The sequence below is a fragment of the Narcine bancroftii genome, chromosome 3 (genome assembly GCF_036971445.1).
Source record: "Narcine bancroftii isolate sNarBan1 chromosome 3, sNarBan1.hap1, whole genome shotgun sequence".
NCBI lineage: Eukaryota > Metazoa > Chordata > Chondrichthyes > Torpediniformes > Narcinidae > Narcine > Narcine bancroftii.
In genome coordinates, this window is record NC_091471.1 from 309,074,853 (window position 1) to 309,099,313 (window position 24,461).

General features: G+C 43.2%; 1 protein-coding gene across 4 annotated transcripts in view; it reads right to left on the bottom strand.

Annotated features, from left to right (window-relative positions):
* The window catches only part of LOC138759052 (mucosa-associated lymphoid tissue lymphoma translocation protein 1-like), a 78,335-nt gene that overhangs the window by 32,114 nt on the left and 21,760 nt on the right, over positions 1-24,461 (bottom strand). For 3 of the 4 annotated variants that reach the window (XM_069928899.1, XM_069928897.1, XM_069928896.1), the window contains exons 6-12: positions 19,619-19,785; positions 14,972-15,068; positions 13,569-13,616; positions 11,062-11,115; positions 9,087-9,290; positions 3,562-3,739; positions 533-607 (exon numbers count right to left, since the gene is read on the bottom strand). In XM_069928899.1, the coding sequence (XP_069785000.1) occupies positions 533-607; positions 3,562-3,739; positions 9,087-9,290; positions 11,062-11,115; positions 13,569-13,616; positions 14,972-15,068; positions 19,619-19,785 (823 nt within the window). The remainder of the gene's footprint in view (positions 1-532; positions 608-3,561; positions 3,740-9,086; positions 9,291-11,061; positions 11,116-13,568; positions 13,617-14,971; positions 15,069-19,618; positions 19,786-24,461) is intronic. The other variant, XM_069928898.1, reaches the window with a different exon arrangement.

Below are 24,461 nucleotides of genomic sequence, written 5' to 3' on the forward strand. Positions count from 1 at the left end.
ACAGGGCCGTGGTGATCTCCCAAAGCACCTGCTGGCCAATTCATTACATCTTGAAGTTTGATCGTTGTTGTAGGAAACATGGGAGACAATTCCCACATAGCTGATGTTAACAAAAAAGGTGGGAGTTCTTCTCATTGAATCAACCAATATTACTGCCTCAACCAAAATAAGCAAAGACAACAGACTTAAAAGTTGCTTCAAACAAAGCGGTTCTTGCATTTCTCAGTCTACCAAGTCTTTGCCTTATTGCACTACAGTAACATGCCTCAAGAATTCATTAATTAGCTAAAAGCTCCAAAGCACCTTCAGATCACAAAAGGTGATACAAAGATACAGATCATTTATGTTCCAGTATAGCAACTGAAGTCAAGGTTACTCTATAAAATCGAATTGCAGCACTGGAAAATACATTAAAATGGCAGACCAGCTGAAGTCACAGAGAACAAAGTAAGAATGAACAGATTACGTGGAATAACCATAAATAATATTTGCTGTGACTCTCAAGCAAACAAAGTAAGAATGAAGAGCTTACGTGGCATAACCATAAACAATATTTGCTGTGACTCTCAAGGCTTCCATTTGCGGAATGGTCTCATCATGCATGTTCCTGAGAAAGTAGAATTGTAAAAAAGTCACTATTGTCATATTGCATCACCTCTGGATCCAGATTTATTTTCCTGGATTGATCTGTTACCAGACCATTTTACCTTGAACAGTCATTTTGCTATTTAATCAGTTGTGCACCAACATCCCCTCTTTGTTCTTCCTTCCAAAGACCTCAATACCACGTCTGCAACAATCTTTATTAATCACAGCCATCACTCTAAGCATCATCACCATATCAACTGTTATCACTTGATCTACCTCACCAATCATGAGCACCCACCAACTGCGACCATCCCACCAACTGTGACCATCCCACCAACCACCCCACCAACTGTGACCATCCCACCAACTGTGACCATCCCACCAACTGTGACCATCCCACCAACTGTGACCATCCCACCAACTGTGACCATCCCACCAACTGTGACCATCCCACCAACTGTGACCATCCCACCAACTGTGACCATCCCACCAACTGTGACCATCCCACCAACTGTGACCATCCCACCAACTGTGACCATCCCACCAACTGTGACCATCCCACCAACTGTGACCATCCCACCAACTGTGACCATCCCACCAACCACCCCACCAACCATCCCACCAACTGCGACCATCCCACCAACTGCGACCATCCCACCAACTGCGACCATCCCACCAACTGCGACCATCCCACCAACTGCGACCATCCCACCAACTGCGACCATCCCACCAACTGCGACCATCCCACCAACTGCGACCATCCCACCAACTGCGACCATCCCACCAACTGCGACCATCCCACCAACTGCGACCATCCCACCAACTGCGACCATCCCACCAACTGCGACCATCCCACCAACTGCGACCATCCCACCAACTGCGACCATCCCACCAACTGCGACCATCCCACCAACTGCGACCATCCCACCAACTGCGACCATCCCACCAACTGCGACCATCCCACCAACTGCGACCATCCCACCAACTGCGACCATCCCACCAACTGCGACCATCCCACCAACTGCGACCATCCCACCAACTGCGACCATCCCACCAACTGCGACCATCCCACCAACTGCGACCATCCCACCAACTGCGACCATCCCACCAACTGTGACCATCCCACCAACCACCCCACCAACTGTGACCATCCCACCAACTGTGACCATCCCACCAACTGTGACCATCCCACCAACCACCCCACCAACTGCGACCATCCCACCAAATGCGACCATCCCACCAACTGCGACCATCCCACCAACCCCTCCACCAATCACGACCATCCCACTCACCATCGCCACCCCACCAACTATGATCATACCACCTATTGTAACTCATTCCACCAATCATGATCATCAATAACTGAGGCCAGTTCAATTGTAGTCTCCCCATCTACTATGACTACCTCACTGACCACAACCGCACCTCTAACCATTCCCATAATTGACACCAAGCCAAATATAATCTCATAAAACATAACCTAACTAATAGTAATTCATTGTAACTGTACACATAAATTCACCCTGGGAGTGTTTGATGGCAGTATTAGAGGAACTTCACTTTCTATTTAATCTAAACTGTGCTGTGCTGGGCCAGTTTGGTGCCACAGTATTAAGGGAAATCTACCTGTGCTTAATATGTACAGTGTCTGTCCTGTCAGCATTTATTGTCACTGTATTAATGGAGCTTTACTCTCTATTTAACCTATTTTTATCTTTTCCCATGCTGTTCCTACCATGAACATGTTTGATGGGACAGTGTTCTGAAGCTCTTCCATGAATGAAATCTGCTTTGTTTGTTGCATCATTTCATTTATTTGGGGTGCTTTATATCATATGCAAATATGCGTCACAGGTAGACAGGGTGGTAAAGAAAGCTTTTGGCATCTTGGCCTTCATAAATCAATGTATTCAGAACAGAAGTTGGGATGTTATGGTGAGGTTGTATAAGACAGTAGTGAGGTCAAGTTGATAGTATTGTGTGCATTTCTGGTCATCAATCTACAGGAAGGATATGAGTAAGATCAAAAGAGTGCAGAGAAGATTTACTAGGATGTTGCTGAGTCTTCAGGAGTGGAGTTACAGGGAAAGATGAAATAGGTTAGGACTTTATTCCTTCGAGCGTAGAAGAATGAGGGGAGATTTGATAGAGGTTTACAGAATTATGAGGGGAATAGACAGAGCAAATGCAAGTAGGCTCTTTCCACTTGGATTGGGAGAGATAAATATGAGTGGACATGGCTTTAGAGTGAAAGTTTGGGGGAATATTTGAGGGAACTTCTTCACACAGAGAGTGGTAGGAATGTGGAACGAGTAGCCCTCTGATGTGGTAAATGCGAGCTCCCTCAAGTTTTAAGAATAAATTGGATAGATTCATGGATGGGAGCGGTCTGGAGGGTTATGGAAATGGGAGCAGGTCAGTGGGACTAGAGCAGTGATTCTCAAACTTTTCCTTTCCACTCACATGCCACTTTAAGTATTCCCTATGCCATGTGCTCTGTAATTAGTAAGGGATTGCTTAAGATGGCATGTGGGTGGAAGAAAGAAAAAGTTTGAAAACCACTATTTTAATCATACCTCACTAACTCTTTATGTGCACGGTTTCATAACTCCAAAGGAAATGGGCCAATGACAATTTTTCCTCAAGCAAAATATTTCAGTTTCAATTGGGTCTCAACCTTCCCACTCACATACCACTTTAAGCGATCCCTTATTAATCACAGAACACTTATGGCATAGGGAATACTTAAAGTGGTATGTGAGTGGAAAGAAAACCACTGGACAAGAGGAATGATGTTTTGGGACAGACTAGAAAGGCCAAATGGCCTGTTTTCTGTGCTGTAGTTTTCTATGGTTTCCAATTTGTGCTGTAACTTGTCCTGGGAGTTCTTGATGCTGAGGCAGTGTATTGCCTGAAACTGAATCATTCCCTTGCAGAACACAAAGTTCAAAATATAATTCTCCTTTTTCACACCTTTTGCGACACATGTCAAGGAGGAAGATGTTCAGTCCTGTTTGTTTCTCCTGCATCAACTGCAGAATATTTTGGACACATAGGCAGTGTTCAGAGGTGTAGGAGTATGGAGCATCGATGGGAACCATGAAACTGTTCCCGTAGTTTTCATATCCGTGACCAGCATAGTAAAGCAAACCTGAGGAGAAATTGAACAATCAAAGCTATTCAGATATATCCCACATTTGCTCCTAGTCCACATACCTTCCATGCTAAACCACTTGCCCTCTCCCGACAAACACACTGTATGCCCAACTCCCCAACCCAGATGGCTTGAGTACACCTCAACTGAAGAAAGATGAGAGTGGTGCTCACCACATTGTCGGAAAAAGGTAATAGAGCTAGAAAAAGTGAGAGGAGGTTCACCAGGATGTTGCCTGAGATGGAGTGTTTTAGTTATGAGGAGAGATGGAGAGGCTGGGACTTATCCCTTCAGTAGAGAAGGCGAAGTGTGGACATGATTGAAATATATAAAATTATAAGGAATATAGATAGAGTAGAATGCAGGAAACCTTTTCCCTTATTGAAGATCGATAAAACTTGGACAGAGTTAGGGCAAGGGGTAAGAGATGTATAGTGGTGTGTATCTGGAATATATTACCTGTCAGAGCAGTGGAAACAGAGTTGTTGACAGCGTGCAATAAGTGTTTTGACATGTACTTAAATAAGCTGTGACTTAGCTTACTCATTATGATGGAGGCCATTTGCCCTATCGACAACATGTTAACAGCAGCAAAGCAAGTCCCATTCCACCTGTAACCCTGCAACATATTCTCTTTCAAGTGTCTGCTGACTCCCTTTTGATTATTTTGCCTCTCACTTTCACTGAGGGGTAATTTACAGTAGCAAATTAGCCTACCAGCACAGTTACGGAAGTGGAGAAAAACTACTACATGTACTTGTGTAATAGTCGAATTTTGGGGATCAATTTTTTTTGGGTCGACTTTTACACGGGTACTTCTTTTGAGGGGCTAAAATTCACACAATCAACTCAAAGTACCTTGTCTGCAGCAGAAGTCCAAATTAATAAAGAACTAAAACATAACGAATTCACGTAATAATACGGAGTTTGCGCATCGAAACTACCGTAATACTCTGCCACAACCTTCTCACCTCACAAAAGCTTTAACCACAATTTCATATTCGGGACTGCGGTATCATTTCTTTTACAGCATTTTTGCTTTTAAAACATTCAATGCACCTTAAGTCACAATGGAAACAAAATAATTACCGGTAGTAAGTTTTTATTCAAGGTATGCATGCAAAATAGTGAAGTAAACATTCACCATAACAAGGCTGTCAAACACAAAAAGTTCATTAAACATCTGATGAAATGTGATAATCATTATGATTAATTATATCCACCATCTTCATTATCTGTGCTGTTCTTCATCATTCCCCCTCACCCCATAATGGTCTTCTGTACCATCTAATCCATTCAAAATTCCACATTTCTGAAATTATTTGACAATAACGTTGGTTCTCATTTTCTTCATTGAATCAATGATCCATTCACACATCTGACAGTGATGGAGCCCACATTCTGCCTCCTTTGCTCCTTCAACCATCCAATTACTCCAGCTCATGCTCATCAAAATGGCTTATTTATACTAACATCCACTGGTTGCAAAACACTTGCAAGTCCACCGGGAATTACAGCTACGTGAGTCTTTCGTAATCAGAGGCCACCAACAACATGTGCCACCAGGTCACAAATTCCAAACTTCCTTTCACCAATTTCGACATCCGCCTTCACCTATCCAGCCTTGTGGATGCAGAACATGGATGACAATTTCTTTTAGCAATTTCTCCTTTGGTTGTGTTTTTCTCTTAAAAACAACCACTGGCTTTTACTTTAGTACTATCGGCCATACAAGAAAAGAAACTAAAGTAGGCCATACAAGAAAAGAAACTAAAGTAAGCCAACTTATCTTGTGACCACTGGTTTTCAACTTTTGGATTTGCTGTTTGATTTTCTGGCACGTCAAGTATAATTGGTGTTCCATCCATGTTCCCTATGCATGATAACTTGTGGTGTTCGATTACAATGGTGTAACTGTAGTATTTTATCATCCAGATCAGCGGGCAGTTTTTATGAAATCTTAGTTCTCTGCCGAGGTGCAAAGTCATACTGCCTCATGAACCTCGTGCACCATCCAGCTCTTGCTGTGATATCTAAATTTCTTTTCTTCTTTGCTTCCATGACACCATGAGTAACATATTTTCCCATCTTGGCTATTTTCAATCACACATAGACCAATTTTCGCCCCCCCCCCAATTGTGGCCACTTTCAAACCTCTGTCAACTCACTTTCTCTCTGGCATTGTCTGAAGTTTGTATGATATCTTTCTCCAGTCTCTCACAAGTTTCTCTGATACATACATCGCTCTCGCTGCCTCACAGTTATTTGTCTTCTCACCAATTTTAACAACTTTTAGCTTAAATGCTGCTGTATATTTGTTGTTTCTTTTTCTCTGAAGGGCATTTTGAAACAAAATGGAGGCAAAGTTTGGAAACCACAGGTGCTGTATGCGAGCTGAGCTGCATTGTAGCATAAATAAGAGCTCTCACGACTGGAGAGAGAACAAACGCTTTTATTAGCTTATAATTAAGGGTAGGGTTTCACAGTAGTCTTCAGAGGGTTCTGGGTTTAGGCGGGAAACCGGGGTTAGAGGTGAACTGATGGGGGCGGAGTCAGCCATCAGCACAACACACTACCAGTGAAATCCAGTTCACTGCATTCACCCCTTCCTGTAGAATTTAAGGTCTGTGAATGAGGACAGCGAACATGGGTTTAAAAAAAATGGTTGAAAGATATACAGTTATTTAGAAATTTACAAATTTAAGCAGTCTGGGGGGGGGGGGCTCTGGAAATCCTGGTGGAGCTCCTTTGCACCAGGGGAGGTGGGCCTTGGGGCTGGAATCGGATCCGGGAAAGATGCAGACCACGGACTTCCCTCACCCAATGCCCTTTCTTGCCACAGCTGGAACACACAGAAACATTTGCTGGGCAACGAGATTGGGGGTGCTGGCTCTTGCCGCAGAAAATGCACTCCCTAGCACGGGAAGCTGCAGCCATTAGGGCTGGAGTAGTGGGAGCAGCCAGTTCTTGGAAGGGGTCACCTGGGTGAGCGAGCTCGCTGGCTTCAAGGTTGCTGTTCTCGAGCTTGGCCTGTTCCAATGATTTGGCCAGTTCAACGGGGCTAGCCTGACTCGAGCAGTCGCTGCTTCACGTTCCTTGAGTGGACCCCCCGCGACTAGAGTGACCTGGATCTGTTCTTCCTCATCAACATGGCCCATAGCCGCTTCGTACCTGCACTTGTTGGCAAGCATCCACAGATGCAGCAGGTAGTCATTGATGGTCTCTCCTGGCTACGAATTGGTGCCTCGCTAGGACCTCATTTTGTGTCTTCGGGTACCATGCCATCAACGCCTCGATGGCAGCATCATATGTAGTGCAGTCTCTGATGACTGCATACCCTTTTGTTCCTACTCTTGAAATGAGTGTGGACCTCCTGAGTTCATCGGTGTGGAAGACGTCTCTGGTCACGTTTAGGTAGGCCTGGAAGCAGTCTAGCCAGTACGTGAACTCCTCAGACATGACAGGGGATAGAAAGTCTATCAGCAGGCATCACTGGCTTGAGCAGCACTTCCATCGTTTAGGGAATAAGCTAATAAAATTGTCGCGGGAATAAGAGCTCTCACGACTGGAGGGAGAACAAACGCTTTTATTAGCTTATAACTATAGGTAAAGTTTCACAGTAGTCTTCAGAAGGGTTCTGGGTTTAGATGGGAAACCTGGGTTATATGTGAACAGATGGGGGAAGAGCCGGGAGGTGGGGCCAGCCATCAGCCCAACACACTACCAGTGATTCCCAGTTCACTGCATGCATTTTTATATTTTCGCACCAAATTCTACAAGTGATACCTGGAAAATATGCGAGTTTTGGGCCAAACAAAATGGGGGGGTCAACTTTTACAGGGGATATAAGTAAAATACGTGAATTTTGGGCCAATAAAAGGGGGAGGGTCAATTTTAACAGGATCGACTATTAGACAAGTATACACGGTGGAGCATTCGGGAGAAGCGCACTTTGTCATAGAACCAACTACACAACCATTCACAATGTCGGGATCAAATACACATCACTGGAACTGTGGTTATCAGCCGTAACTACTGTACCCCTTAAAGGAACAGAAGTAGGCCATTCAGCCCATCAAGCCTGCTCCACAAATCCACCCTGAGCTATACTGTTCTCACATCTAGTTCCACGTTCTGGCCTTTTACCCATAATCCTTTGATAACCTGACTAAATAGATACCTGTCAATCTCCTCTTTAAATTCCCCCAATGATCACCCCTTCACAGCTGCATGTGGCAACGAATTCTACAAATCCACAACCCTTTGGCTAAAGAAATTTCTCCTCATCTCTGTTTTAAATGGGTACCTTTTACTTTTAAGACTCTCCCCTCTTGTTCTGGATTCACCCACCAAGAGAAACATCTTATTCATACCTATTCTGTCCTATCCTTTTAGCATTCAAACTATTTTTATGAGATCCCCTCTCATTCTTCTATACTCCAATGAATACAGTCCAAGAGCCACTAAACGCTCCTCAATATGTCAGCCCTTGCATTCCAGGAATCATCCTGGTAAATCTTCTCTGTACTCTCTCCAACATTATTATATCCCCTCTAAGATAAGGGGGTCAAAACTGCACCAATACTCCAAATGAGGTCTCACTAGAGCCCCATAGAGCCTCATCAACACCTCTTAAGTCTTATACACTATTCCTCTTGCTGCAGTTATGCAGAGCATTGGTGACACACTATCAGGAGGATTGAGTACTGTACTGATCTTCTTATTTAAGGAAAGATGCAAGTTATTCGTTAACATTTCAGGAAAAATTTACTCCACTGATACTTGAAATCAGTTGTATGTCTAATGAGGAAATGTTGGACGGGATAGACTTGGTCATTTAATTGAAATACAATAAAATCCCTGTTATTCGGAATTCAAGCAACCGGCAAAAAAAATCGCGGAAAATAAATAGGGAAAAAATACAGAAGTTTAAAGTTGGTGAGCCTCGCCGTTAGTTCACCAATGCACACAACATTTATCTGACATCTGCCAATTCCCATAGGTGCTGGATATCAGGGTTCTACTGTACATAAGATCCTGAGGGGATGTGATGAAGATGTTTCTTACTAGAATTGAGCTATTTAAGATAATTATGAGATTTTCTTTTCTTTTCCTCAAACTGTTATCCTGCCTGGTCCAATCTCAAGTAAATCAAATATGAAAATATCAAGATATGTTTGAAAAGGGGTTGATTTTGGCAGTGAAAGTCAAGAACCTTGTAAAATACAAGCAATGAGGAACTGGCAAATGTTTACTGGAGAAGTGGGGTAAAAAAAAAAAAAAACCAGGGAAATAAGAGTCAACCCATTTTATATTTGGTCTGGAGAAGTTAAAATGTGGATACCATACACTCCCTTGCCCAGAAGAAGCAAGAATTCATTGACGGCTCTGTGCATCTCGAGGGCAGTGAGGTCAAGCAGGGACACCACCTTGAAGTCAAGCTGTCGGAGGAGGTTCGTGAGCTCATGTACATCCACCATAGGAGCCTTCAGTTGTTTGTGGTGTAAGTAGTTCATATTCCCCAGAAGAAGGGCAACCTTGTCTGTCGCTGAAAGGAAAAGAATAACTGAATGCTTGGAATAACGCTGCGTCACATTTATTGTTATTTGTGTATACTCATTTTTCAAGTTCCAGGGATCTTCAACATTTATCCGTATCTACTCTGGGACTGTGCAGCTTGCTGGGCTATCTCAGAGTGCATTTAAGAGACAAATCACACTTGTTTATCTGAAAATATTATTTAAGCCAGTTCTCCCCTTAAGAGCAATAGTGAGTTTGATGGATTTTTTCCAACAATTTGGTAGTTTTCTATTCAGTGTTACTAATAATAATTTTATTTTTATTATTAGAGAATGTTTTTTAAGTTTAAATTCAACACCTGATAATTTGAACTGAGGAACCAGCATTTTTAGCCAGACTTTTGGATTACTAGTCCTGCAACTTCACCATGTCCGAAACACTGAGGCTAATCCGTGTCAACCTCCCCAGGTCTGGGACAGCATCTGCCAAATTGATATTCCTGCTACTCTGTCTTAAGATCAGAAAATAACACCAGTAGTTTCTCCATTATTCTGTTGGAAAACTGGGGCAGTTGTCAATGCAGGGTCTAGGCCCACTTGAAGTTGTCCAGATACATTTCCCTGCAAATGTGGGCTGAATTTGAACCAAAGTCTCCCACAACAGGTCCAAGCCATTGAGTCATCAGCCTTCTCAAGCTTCTTTAGACCACATAGAGCAGAAGTGTTTCATTTAAATGTGTTAGACGCACTGGTTAAGTTATTGGACCAGTAACCTAACCACCTAAATTAAAAACCTTGCGAGTGGAATTGAAGTCCGACTATGGTAGATGTGGAATTTAAATTCAGTTAATATGGAATCAAAAGACAATCTAGTTGATGCTTGGCCTATTGTATCCAGCTTTGGTTTCCATTTTGAGAGAAGGATGTGCTTGCAGTGGCGTCATTGTCAAAAAGGTTAGCGTAGCAGTTAGTGCAACGCTGTTACAGCGCCAGCGATTAGGACAGAGGTTCTGTCCTAAGGAGTTTGTATGTCCTTCTTGTGTTTGCGTGGGTTTCCTCCGGGGGCTCTGCTTTCCTCCCACCATTCAAAAAGTACTGGGGGTACTTATAGGCTACATGAGTGTAATTGGGCGGCATGGGCTTGTGGGTCGAAATGGATTATTACCATGTTGTAAAAAAAAGTTGATGCTGGGATGAGGGGCTTGAGATATGAAGAAAAATGGAACAAGCTGGGTATGTGCTCATGGGAGCTCAGAACAATGGATTATAGAAACAGAAGTTCTGAAGGTGGTTGTCAGGGAAGGAATGTTTCCTCCAGTTGGATTCTTGAGAATTAGGGGTATGTTTTCAGAATAACATTTGGCCTGCTTAAGATGGAGGAGAGGAAGAATTTCTTCTCACCTAGGGGTGGCAATCTTTGAATTTCTCTATCCAGAGGTAGAGTCATGACACAGAATGACAGAAACTACGGGGCTCTAAAAAGGTGTGTGGAAAGAATGGGAAAGTGATGTTAAAACCAGGGCTGCATCAGGCACAGACTTGACAAGTGACATAACAGGCTGGAGAAGCTGACTGGCCTACTCTTTTTTCTTAACTTTCCCATGTTCCTATGTATAGTGCCCATTCAGCAGGTACTGCCCTGTCCCTGTCACTCACTAGTAATTGAGTAAGGGATCAACAAGATCAATCTAGGTTTATTCAAGATGCACTAACCCCTGCCCATGTTACCTGCATCTCAGAAAGAGTCAGCACCTTCATGGGAAGAAAAACAAAGCTGATCGAATAACTAATCAGAATTACCGTAGAAATCTGTAGGATGGTGATGAACCTTCAATTGTGGTCCTGCGCTGGAGTCTGTGAGTAAAACCAACATAAATTAATGAGGCTAGATTCAAATATCCCACACTCTAATGGTTTCCAATCGTTTTCCAATCTCAATTGAACAAGGCCCTGGCTGTTACCCACCAGATAACCAGATACACATGAGTGTTGACCATCACACACCTTGGGTCCCAAATTCACCCACCAGGATTCCAGTCTTCAGTCACTGCTTGCTGGAGCCTATTTAACTCTTGCCATTTCACTGGGGCTCTGAGGTCATTTGCTAATGTCCAGGTTTTCACTCACTGGGGTTCCAACTTCACCACTTTGGGATCCAAAGCACCGGTCATCAGGATCTCAATTGGTTACCAAAAAAGTTCGAGCTACCATTTTATGATTGTATGAGCAGCTGCATTTTAACTAGGCCAATATAGATGCCCCTAATTTAGGGCAGAGTCTAATTTATAGTTTAATAGCTAATTACAAACAGCCCCATACCTGTCTTGGGTTAATGAAGCATCAAATGCACCCTCCTTGTAAATATAAACCCTTTGTCAAGATGTTCCCCAATCTATAACACAAAGCTAACACCAGATTAAACCTCGTAAACAAATCTAACAGCAAGAACATAAACACAAAGATCAATTCCAATAAGAACAAACCCTGATGAATGCAAATCCAACATCAAAATTGTCCCACATGTAACATGAACATAAAAGCCAACATTCGATAAACTAAACATTTGGCGAGAGCTGTTTCAAGCCATAGAGAAATAGGTAGAGGCATAAGAGGGAGTTCCAGAGCACTGGATCCAGATCGCTGAAGTGAAAGAATGCCAAATTTGTTGAATGTTTCAAAAATATGACAGTAGAACTGGGAAGTTATGAGAGATTTCAAACATGAAGGGGAAAAAAAAAACTTTTCAGCTTTGGGAGACATTGTCAACTAGTGAAATCAGCAGCTGTTGTGAGTGTGATTTAACATGAAATAGGACTGCAATAGAACTGTAGGTTCTACTGACATGGTCTTTGCCCTCAGACAGCTCCAAGAAAAGTGCAGAGAACAAAACAAAGGACTCTACATCACCTTTGTTGACCTCACCAAAGCCTTCGACACCGTGAGCAGGAAAGGGCTTTGGCAAATACTAGAGCACATCGGATGCCCCCCAAAGTTCCTCAACATGATTATCCAACTGCACGAAAACCAACAAGGTCGGGTCAGATACAGCAATGAGCTCTCTGAACCCTTCTCCATTAACAATGGCGTGAAGCAAGGCTGTGTTCTCGCACCAACCCTCTTTTCAATCTTCTTCTGCATGATGCTGAACCAAGCCATGAAAGGCCTCAACAATGAAGACGCTGTTTACATCCGGTACCGCACGGATGGCAGTCTCTTCAATCTGAGGCGCCTGCAAGCTCACACCAAGACACAAGAGAAACTTGTCCGTGAACTACTCTTTGCAGACGATGCCGCTTTAGTTGCCCATTCAGAGCCAGCTCTTCAGCGCTTGACGTCCTGTTTTGCGGAAACTGCCAAAATGTTTGGCCTGGAAGTCAGCCTGAAGAAAACTGAGGTCCTCCATCAGCCAGCTCCCCACCATGACTACCAGCCCCCCCACATCTCCATCGGGCACACAAAACTCAAAACGGTCAACCAGTTTACCTATCTCGGCTGCACCATTTCATCAGATGCAAGGATCGACAACGAGATAGACAACAGACTCGCCAAGGCAAATAGCCTTTGGAAAACTACACAAAAGAGTCTGGAAAAACAACCAACTGAAAAACCTCACAAAGATAAGTGTATACAGAGCCGTTGTCATACCCACACTCCTGTTCGGCTCCGAATCATGGGTCCTCTACCGGCATCACCTACGGCTCCTAGAACGCTTCCACCAGCGTTGTCTCCGCTCCATCCTCAACATTCATTGGAGCGCTTTCATCCCTAACGTCGAAGTACTCGAGATGGCAGAGGTCGACAGCATCGAGTCCACGCTGCTGAAGATCCAGTTGCGCTGGGTGGGTCACATCTCCAGAATGGAGGACCATCGCCTTCCCAAGATCGTGTTATATGGCGAGCTCTCCACTGGCCACCGTGACAGAGGTGCGCCAAAGAAAAGGTACAAGGACTGCCTAAAGAAATCTCTTGGTGCCTGCCACATTGACCACCGCCAGTGGGCTGATATCGCCTCACCGTGCATCTTGGCACCTCACAGTTCGGCGGGCAGCAACCTCCTTTGAAGAAGACCGCAGAGCCCACCTCACTGACAAAAGGCAAAGGAGGAAAAACCCAACACCCAACCCCAACCCACCAATTTTCCCCTGCAACCGCTGCAACCGTGTCTGCCTGTCCCGCATCGGACTTGTCAACCACAAACAAGCCTGCAGCTGACGTGGACATTTACCCCCTCCATAAATCTTCGTCCGCGAAGCCAAGCCAAAGAAAACAAAAGAGAACGGTAGACAAGTCATTCTGAAAAATATTACCTTTATCAGTGTCCACAACGTACGAATCATTGAAAGAAGTGTTTGGCCCTGAAAGGATACAGGAATGATATTAAAAACTGATGGTAGCACTCCTGACAACTTTGCTACAATTACTCAGATGAGTATTGTGGTGAGTTCATTTAAGAGCCAAATACATCAACAGAGAATGCAATGCTGAAGCCGTTAGTAAGTTTCAGCATGGCATTACACAGGGAGCACCAACTATGCTGCTGTGCGTGCTTCACGTTACTGATCTTCAGAGACACAAGATGCTGCAGATGCAAAGAACACACTGCTGGAGGAACTCAATAGGTCAGGCAGCATCTGTGGAGGCAGTGGTGTGGCCTTGGTTCTGCATCGAGAGCCTCCAACGTTCTTGTTCCTGCAACTTCCACCACACCATTAGAATGTACTGTTTCAACACCTTTAAAAGTTAGTGATGCCTCTATTTTTTCCAATCACAGTTGAAGATTCTATATTCTCCCTGTAAATGCAACAACATAAATATCGAACAGAGTCAAATAGAATCAAAGAATCTTGGTCTCAACTTTCGGGCAGGACTGACTTCTTAAAATATGATCACAGGATGTGGTCCTTAAGAATTATTTTCCCAAGTGCTGCTCTTATTGTATTGGCCTCTGTGAGTTTGGTGCCTTCTATTCCACTTTGGATCAATTATTTATCATGTGAGCGATGTGCTAAATCTGCACTCCGTGGTATTGTCAAGAATCTTTGTGCAGGGTAGCAATGCTACAGACTAGAGCACCTGCACTTAAAGTGATGGGGGAAAGTTTAAAGAAGAAGTGCAGGGCAAGTTCCCCCCTCTCCCCCACCCACACAGAGGAATCTGGAACGGATTGCCAGGGTAGAGGTGGAAGCAGATAAGATAGTAGCCCTTAAAAAGGTTTCAGGTTGACATATGAATTATGCAGGGCTAACAAGATTATGGATCATATACAAGAGGAGATTTAGTTTAATTTGACGAAGCTTTTACCACTGTCAATGTGGGCTGAAGAGCCTGTCCCTGTGCTCTTCTATGTATATATAATTGTGCCATCTTGTTGAAATCCAGCTTATATATGTTAGGCAATCACAATCATGGCAAAGGTCTCTGCATAGCAATTTATGGTAGGAATCTTGGCTGCTTTTCCCTCTCTCTGGTCAAGGGCTATCGAGGTTACTTGCTGCATCTCTACATCTGACATACAATTTAGAAAACTGTCTAGTTGTTCATGCTATGGGATGGTTGTAAAAATGCATTTTCTTAGTGAATGACCATTTGGAGAAAGGAGACTTTTCTAACTGTCCAGGTGGTTCCCCTCAGAGATGCTCTTGCCCGAGAGTATCAGTTGCATGACTGTACCTCAAGGAGAAACCGGTTCACAGAATTTCACTGAACATACCAATTTCTGCAACAACTCTATTGCTCCAGGCTTCGTGATAAAGATTGAAGACGTGACAGAAATACTTCCCACGATCAGCTGTTGTGACTCCATTAATCTGAAATCAAAATTAATAAGAAAGAAACAAATAAATATTCATTGTTCAAACACGGAGAATGAAATTTGCCCACACTTTTTTGGCCAATCAATTGGATGAAGCAATGGTGTTAAATCGATGAATTTTCCCTTGAATCCTTTCCAGACAAGTGTAAGGTGTTGCATTTTGGAAGGACAAACCAAGCAAGGACATAACACAGTAAATGGCAGGGCTCTGAGGAATGTGGTAGAATAGAGGGATCTGGAAATACTGATACATAATTCCCTGAAAGTAGCATCACAGGTAGATAGGGTTGTAACAAGAGCTTTTGGTATATTGGCCTTCATAAATCAAAGTATTGAGCATAGGAGTTGGGATGCAACAGTAAGACTGTATAAGACATTGTTGAGGATAAATTTGAAGTATTGTGTGCAGTTTTAATCACCTAACTACAGGAAATATATCTATAAGATAGAAGAGTGCAGAGAAGATTTACTAGGATTTTGCCTGGACTTTAAGAACTGAGATACATGGAAAAGTTAAATAGGTTAGGACTTTATTCCCTGAAGCATAGAGGATGTGAGCTTTGATAGAGGTCTTTAAAATTATGAGGGAGATAGGCAGAGTAAATATAGGTAGGCTTTTTCCACCAAGGGCAGGTGAGACACAAACCAGAGGCCATGAGTTAAGGGTGAAAGGGGAAAATGTTTAGGGGGAAACATGAGGGGGAACTTCTTCACACAGAGAGTGGTGGGGGTGTGGAATGAACTGGCAACTGAGATAGTGAATGTGGGCTCAATTTCAACATTTAAGAAAAATCTGGATAGGTTCATGGATGGGAGTGGTATGTATGGAGGCCTATGGACAGGGTGCAGGTCAGTGGGATTGGGCAAAAAAAAGGTTCACCACAGACTAGAAGGGTTTAAGGGGCCTATTTCAGTGCTGTAATGCTCTATCACAAAATATGGTCAACATCTGCTTATTATTCTCCAAAATAAAGTTGGTGGCATGATGCTGAATCACAAGACACTGAAATTCCCTTTGCCCTGGTCACTCAGCAGCAAATTGGCATTGAGGTTCCAAATCATTCGAAACACCCCTCAACTCTCTCCTTATTAGTTACTCACAGCTGAGAGACAAAAAGGAGGCCATGTGTTAGGAAGGAGAAATCAGACAGGATCAAACAAAACTGCTAGTTAGGGATCCCTGAGAGAACCATTTCCCTATGGGCATTGTGTTAAGGGAGATAGAAGTTTATATCTAATTCTGCATCATGTGGACCTGAAGAAAGATTATTGAATACTCGGAGAGATAAATCATATCAGTGAATCAAGAGGTTCTCAGTTCCAGAGAATTGAACAGGGAAGCTAGACTGTTGCTCCCACCCAGTAGTAGGAAAGTGTTGAACTGGTGGAAGAGGCAAATGCCAGAGAAGACATTTATACTCCTTTGACACTAACTTGCAAACCCACAACTTCTATCAGCTAGGTCAAGGGCAGCAACGTTATGGAAACACCACAATTGGCCTTAGAAATATATATGGTCGTTCCTTCACTGTCACTGGGTCAAAATGCTGGAACTTCCTCCCTGACATCATTGTGGATATATCCTCACCTAAAGATTTGCATGAAGGCAGCTCACCATCAACTTCTCAAGGGCAATTGGGGATGGGCTGGCACAGCCTACAAAGCCAACCTCCGTTGAATGAACAAGAATAATAATAAAAGGAAGCCACCAATGTCTTTTCAGGTATAAACAACACTAAGAAGAGCTGGAGCAAACCCAGCTGATGTTTATCCCTCCATCAGATGAACCGGGCACTTGATTTGTGAGATCTTCCCATGTATGAATTCCAGTGCCAAGTTGTACATTTTCAATAAATCTTTTGTCATATCCCGAGGAAATGAAATCCCTCTTTTCAACCAATGGAACAGCCTGTATTGGGTTATTTTGTTCCATTCAGCACCTTTGAAGTATTGATGAAATCAAATCTTATTTAAACTCATTGGGTTTGTTGAGCTGTTAAATGTCAAGTGTGGAATCTACCATCCACTAGACCTGGACTACATTATTACTTCCAGCATAGTCCTGGGTCCAATCTTCTGATAAGAGCCTGGCTCCTTGGACACAGGCTTGGCCTCATGCACAGCTGCACCAATCTCCTTCTTCAGAATTGGTTTAATAATTTATTCATCCGGTTTACCAAGAGACGCCCACAATGACTTCCTGCTCCCAAGCTGTTAACTCAGATGTTCACAAGGTAATTTCCTTGGCCCCCTCTATTTCTCATTTGGAAGATGCCCCTCAATGCAGGCAGCCAATGCCTATTCAGCATCTTGTCTCTCAACCCATCCAGCCCTCCAAATGTCATGATGCTCCACCAGCATCAAGAACTGATAAGAAGAAATTTAATCCATCCAAATATTAGGACAAGTGTAGCTGATTGTCCCTCGAACTGTAGCAGGCAGAATCAATCTTAATGTTTTGGGGCATATCAGTGGCACAGCTATTATGATGAGTTTATTGTTCAAATGTGCCGAAATTCTTGCTTGCTGCAGCCAAACAGTTATAAAGAAAAGCTATAATGATAAATTAATTGTTAAAAGAGACAATAAATAGATAAAAAATAGATATACAGTAAAATCCTTGGTATCTGGTAGCTATGGAGATTGGTAGATTCAGGATAAGAGAATTTCCCAGTTGCTTGAGACTGTGTGTTATGTGAATTAAGAACTAATGATGAGGTGCATCAATTTTAAACTTTCGTATTTTTTATCCCATTTATTTTCCGTAATATTTTTGCCAGTTGCTTGATGTTGCCATTTGCTTGAATTCTGGATAACTGGAATTTTACTGTAAATATTCATAGGAATCCTCATTAAAATAAAAGACTTGCAATAGTGCAGACTGTCCATGATTAGTATATCGCTCGAGAGACTGAAAGCTGTTTCAAAGAAACTGTTTTTGAATGTAAAGGGGCTGGTTTGCAGGCGTCTATACCTTCTGATCAAAGGTCGCAGTGAGAAGAAGTTGTGACCAGGGTGATAAGGGTTCTCTTTGATGGTTGCCTTCTTGAGCCAGCGCCTCACATGGAGGTATACAATGGATGGGAGGTCAGAGCCAGGGATAGCCCTGGCTATGTTTATTACCTGCAGTCTTGAAGAAGGGCTCAGGCCTTCCAGGATTTGTATTTTTACTCCATTTCCAAACCAGACTGTAATGCAATCAACCAATAGTGCGGCACGGTTAACGTAATGCAGTTACAACATCAGCGATCGGGGCTAGGGTTCAAATCCTGTGGTGTCTGCAAAAAGTTTGTACGTTCTCCCAGTGCCTGTGCGGATTTTTCCCAGGGGCTCCAGTTTTCTCTCACCATTCAAAACGTACTGGGGTTGTAGGCCAATTGGGTGTAATTGGGCAGCATGAGCTCATGAGCCGAAATAGCTTGTTACCATGCTATAGGTCTAAAGTTTAGAAATTTAAATTTAAAAATTTATACTTTCCACAAGGCATCTGTAGAAGTTTGATAGAGTATCCAACAACATGCCAATTCTTCTCAGAATCTTTAAGAAGTGGAGGCATTGGTGGTGTGTCTTCTTCACAGTTGCCTTTCCAGGAAAGGTCTTCTGAAATATTAGAAACGAAGGTTCTGACTCTCCCTACTTCCTTTCTATCAATGCAGACAGATGTGTGGTCCCTTGTCCTCTTCTTCCTAAAATTAACAATCAAGCTCCTTGGTCTAGGAGACGTCAAGAGCAAGACTGTTGCTCTGGCACCAACCAACCAGGTTCTTGATCTCCTTCCTGTATTCTGACTCATCATTTCCAGTTATTCGGCCAACAACAATGGTGTCGTCGGCAAATTTGTAGATTAGAGCCACAGTCTCCCAGTTCCAGCACCCTAGGTTCCGTCCTGACCTCTGCAGTTGCCTGTGTGATGTTTGCACATCTTCATTGACCATGTGGGATTCCTCCAGGTTCTCCCATTTTCTTCCACATCCCAAAATGGCTGGGTTGGTAGGGCTAATTAGTCACTGGTGTGCAGGTGGATTGGAGAACCTGGGAGGATGGTATGGTTCCTCTCAGGTTTTACAGATGCTGCATGACCTGCTGAGTTACCCCAGCACTTTTGGGTACTGTACTAGACCCCACCATCTGCAGACTTCTAGTTTAGAACCTGGGAGGAGTTGCTGAGAATATGGGAAGAATAAACTATGAGTGGTTCGATGGGCTGATGAGTCTGTTTCATAATGTATCTCTCTGACTTTAGAATTCAATTCTGAGATGAGTTTTCATCAAATTTCAATGCTATCACAAGGAGTATCTATTTTGGAAATCCCCTCAACGTTTTTCGACTTAGTTTGAAATTTCCATTGCACTCCTATTAACTTCCCATTTTCTCTCCTCTGTAAATGAATTCAGCTGATGTTCTGCTGTCTGTGTCATAATTTACACTGTTCATGCAGCATAATGGTTTGGCAGCATTAATAGTCACATGTGGTTGCAATATTTGAAAAAGGAAGCTCTATTTGAGACCGGATGTTCAAGGTTAAGCTGGAAATGGTCACAAACCTGCAGGTCTGGTTTATTCGCCCCGGGTAACAGCTGGTGGTCTCGGAACCACTGGTACTGTGGTGGAGGATTTCCCGCGGCAGAACATGAGAGCACCATGGTATCACCCTCCTTTAGGCTCAGTGAGACAGGATGCACCAAGATATTGACTTTGCAAAACTTGTTTGCTGAACAAAGAGCAAAGTAAACACATCAACATTAAGGGAGATAATAGATCAACTTTGCATGGTCTCAGCTAAATCACAGCACAATTAGCACATTAACCATGGCTGTAAAAGATGCTGCACATTTTCAACACAGTCAGACTTAACAGCAGGTGCTAAAGCTGATATGGTTAGCACAGAGTTTCTTCCCAGCTTGGTAATAGAAGGGGATTTTTTTTCCAAAAATAAACTTTATTCACAATAAATTATTTGCAAAAGAAAATCATTAAAAGGTCCTTTCACATTCTTAAGCATAATTTCCATCACTGAACATTGTTGCATTCATTCTCTATTTAGCACCACTGTGGCGCTTTGTAGTTACTTCCCCCTCTGTTTGAGGAATTTTCCCTCAGTCTCAGCCCCTAATTGCAAGGACTCCAGACTGTGGTCCCACCCCACAGCACCCTCAGTGAGTCCCTCAGCACGTACTCCTGCAGCCTGGAATAGGGCAGTAGGCTGTATTCCCTCACTGATATCTCGGGGTGTTAAAAGTGTTGGGCAAACCAAAGGGCATCTTTCACTCTGGATGTTTGTCTCTGCATGCATTCCTAGGAACAATCAGAGTCCTCTGTTCCATTGCTACTGGAGATAAATCATGACAAGCACCCTTTTAATCCTTCGCCACACACTTAGCAAATAAGAGGTGAGCGCCTATCTTCACTCCACTGCAGTGCATGGTGGAGATAATTCATTCGTACAGGAAGGATCTGACTGAGAGGGCTCCTCTCACCACCAGCCAGGCCAAGTCCTGGTGCTCATTAGTGAGCACTGATGATGAGGCATTCTGCAAGATGACCTGGATGGTCTGCTCAGGGAACCATCCCATAGTATCCATTGATTCCTTGTCCCACAGTGCCTTCAGGATGTTCAATGCTGACCACCCAACTGGGACATTGCGTGGCAACGGGGTAAGGCCCTTCCTTCACAATACCTGGCACAGGTAGAACCTCAGCAACATTGCAGCACTTGGTTCCACATACAGCCTGAAGCAGCCACATATGTAGGTAGTCATCAGGATGAGGGCCACATTGGGTATACCTTTGCCCCTGCTGTCTGATGACTTGTACATGTCAGTTCTTCAGACCCTTTCCATTTTGGATCTCTATATGAACCAGCTCTGGTGACTACCAGGTGGAGATGCGAGGGATGGGCCATACTTGAGCCATGTCCAGCAATATTGAGAGAACCTCACACCTAATGACCAAGATCTTCCCTGTTATTGAGAGGGAGCACTGCGCCTAGAGACCCAATTTATGGTGGACATTTGTGATCCGCTCCATGCAACTCCTTTGTTGTACACCTCAGCCCCTTCAAACCAGTTCCCCAACAGAAACAGGCCATTATGGCCCTTCTAGTCCGTGCCGAAACTCTTCCACTCTCCTCGTCCCACTGACCTGCTCTCGGTCCATAATCCTCCATACCATTCCATCCATATCACCATCCAATTTTTTCTTAAAGGATAATATTGTACCTGCCTACACTGGAAGCCAGTCAGAACAATGATCAAAGAGCCTATCCTCAATCATCTTCCGGTTTACCCTGGGACCCAAAGCAGAAGCTGATCAGTCTGTGGACCAATTGTGCATCTGATCAATGTCCATGTACAGGAAGCCTTTGACCTGAGTGCCTCAATAGAGAGTGGGTGAGTTTAGTAGTGGTTCATAGCTACAATTGATGTCAGCTTTGTTGAAAGTGGAGAAAGATTAGCCAAGCTTTTTGTAGTGAGGTTTATTGGAAAATGTCTCCTATCTCAAATGGCAAATTGTGGACTCTGACATTTCCTAGACCGTCTGCATGTACCTCATGAAATAAGCATTTTGCACATGTCAACAGGATGCTTCTAGATCTATTTCTGACCTCATCTAAAACACACAACATACCTTCTAGGTATGTTCACTGGATAGTGATCTTCACAGATGCTGCCTGACTTGCTGAGTGTTTCCTACATTTTCTGTATTTATTTCGGATTTCTATAATTAACAATCATTGCTTTTCATCACAGACCTAGTGATCCCTTGATTCCAACTGCTGATTGGGTCTGAGAACGGGCTGGATAAGAAAGACCAACTTCGTACCTCTTCACAGAAGTGTGGGTGATGTCAGAGAGTGACCACATGATTGATCACTGGATTACATCATTAACAGGACTGAAACTAACTGGGAATGCTACCAGGACATTATAGCATTCTCCTCTATCATATACTAATCTTGAAACATACTCATGTTGAAACAAATGATTTAAAGAGAAGAAAATGTTTTGGCAGAAAACCATAAGAGAATAACACAAAGGAGCAGAATAGGTTATTCAGCCCAACAAGACTGCCCCGCCATTTAATCATGTGCTGATCCATTTTCTCACTGCCTGGCCTTTTCCCCATAACCTTTGAAGCCCTGGCTAATCAATGACCTATCAATCTCTGCCTTAAATACACCCAATGACCTGGCCTCCACAATGGCCTATCGCAACAAATTCCACAAATTTACCACCATCTGGCTGATGAAATTCCTACACATCTCTGTTCTAAGTGGATGCCATTCTATCTTGAAGTTGCGCCCTCTTGTCCTGGACTCTCCCACCATGGGAAACAACCTTTCTATATCTACACTGTCCACTCCTTTCAACATTCAAAATGTCTCAATGATACCCCCCTATTCTCCTAAATTTCAATTAGAACAGGCCAAGACCTGTCAAATGCTTCTCATATGATAACCCTTTCATTCCTGGAATCATCCAGCTCTAAACCTTCTCTAACATCAGCACATTCTTTCTTAAATGAGGAGCTCAAACCTGCTCACAATGGTCCAGGTGAGGTCCCACCAGTGCCTTATCAAGCTTCATCATCTCATCCCTGCTCTTAGATTCTATTCCTTTTGAAATAAATGGCTGCATTACATTTCCCTTCTTCACCATTGACTCAACCAGTAAGTTTACCTTCAGGTCATTTTTGCACGAGGAGCCCAAAGTCCCTTTGCTTCTGGGTATTTTCAATTTTTTCCCCATTTAAAAAAAATTGTCTGCCCATTTATTTTTTCGAGCAACGTACATGACCAGACACTTTCCGACATTGTATTTTATTTGCCACTTCTTTGCCCCTTCTCCTAATCCAAATCAAAGGCTGCAGCCTCCCTGTTTCCACCACGTACCCGTATATCTGCAAACGTGGCCACAAAGCCATTCATTCCAGAATCTAAATCATAATACACAAGATAAAAAGAAGCAGCCCCAACACCAACCCTGTGGAAAACCACGAGCAACTGGCAGCCAACCAGAACATGATCCCTGCTTCCTGCCAATCAGCCACTGCTCTACCCACACTACTATGTTTTCTGTTACACCATGGGCTCATATCTTGTTAAGTTGCCTCATGTGAGGCATCTTATCAAAGTCCTTCTAAAAATCCAAATATATAACATCCACAGCATCTCCCTTATCCAGATTCCTCACCAAAGAATTCCAATAGGTTTGTCAAACAAGATTTTCCCTGAAGGAAACCACACTGGCTTTGGCACATCTTGTCAAGTGCCTACAGGTATTCCGTAACCTCATCCTTAACAAATCAACTCCAACTTCTTCCCGACCACTGGCGTCAGGCTAACCGATCTATAATTTCCTTTCAGCTCCCTGCCTCCCTTCTTGAATAATGGGGTGACATTTGAGCTTTTCCAGTTCTCTAGGACCATATCAGAATCTATAATTTCCTGAAAGATCATTACCAATCCCTCCACAACCTCTACTTCTTTCAGAACCCAAGTGTGTGATCCATCTGGTCTGGGAAGCATCCTTAGACTATTTAGTTTTATGAGCACCTTCTCCTTTGAAATAGTAACTGCACTCACTTCCCTTCCCTGATACTCTTTGACATCTGGCACACTGCCAATGTCTACCACAGTGAAGACAGATGCAAAATACTCTATTTATTTCCTCTGCCATCTCCATGACTCCCATTATTATTTTTCCAGTGCCATTTTCTAGTGGACCTATATCTCACTTCTCTTTTACTGTATCCTCTTTGATATTATTTGCTTGCCCCTACTTTTGTACTTTTTCCTCCCTATGAAATTCTTAGTTACTTTCAAATTTTAAAAAAACTCTCCAATCCTCTGTCTTCCCACTAATTTTTGCTTTCTTTTATGCCCTCGCTTTTGCTTTTATGTTGGCTTTGACTTCCCTTGTCAGACACAGTTATGACATTTTTCCATTTGAATATTTCCTTTTTTTTTGGTAAGTATTTTTCTTGCACCTCTCTCCTTTCTTGCAAAATCTCCACCTGTCTTCCCTCTGCTCTGCCGTCTTACCTACTAGTCCCCCTTCCAATCTACTTTGGCCAGTTCCTCTTTTATGCCACAGTAATTCCTGTTTACTCAACTGAAATACAGACACATCTGATGAGCTTCTCCTTTATAAAATTCAAGTTGAATTCAATCATACTGTGATCACTGACCCCAAGTTGTTACTTTACTCTAAGCTCTCTTCCAATATCTGGCGCATTACACAACACACAATCCCCTAGTGGGCTCATCAACAAGCCATCCGATGTACAAATTCTCTCTCTTGAGAGACCCAGTCCCAACCTGGTTTTCCCAATCTACTTGCATGAACAAATATCCCATGACTACCATATCATTGTCCTTCTGACACA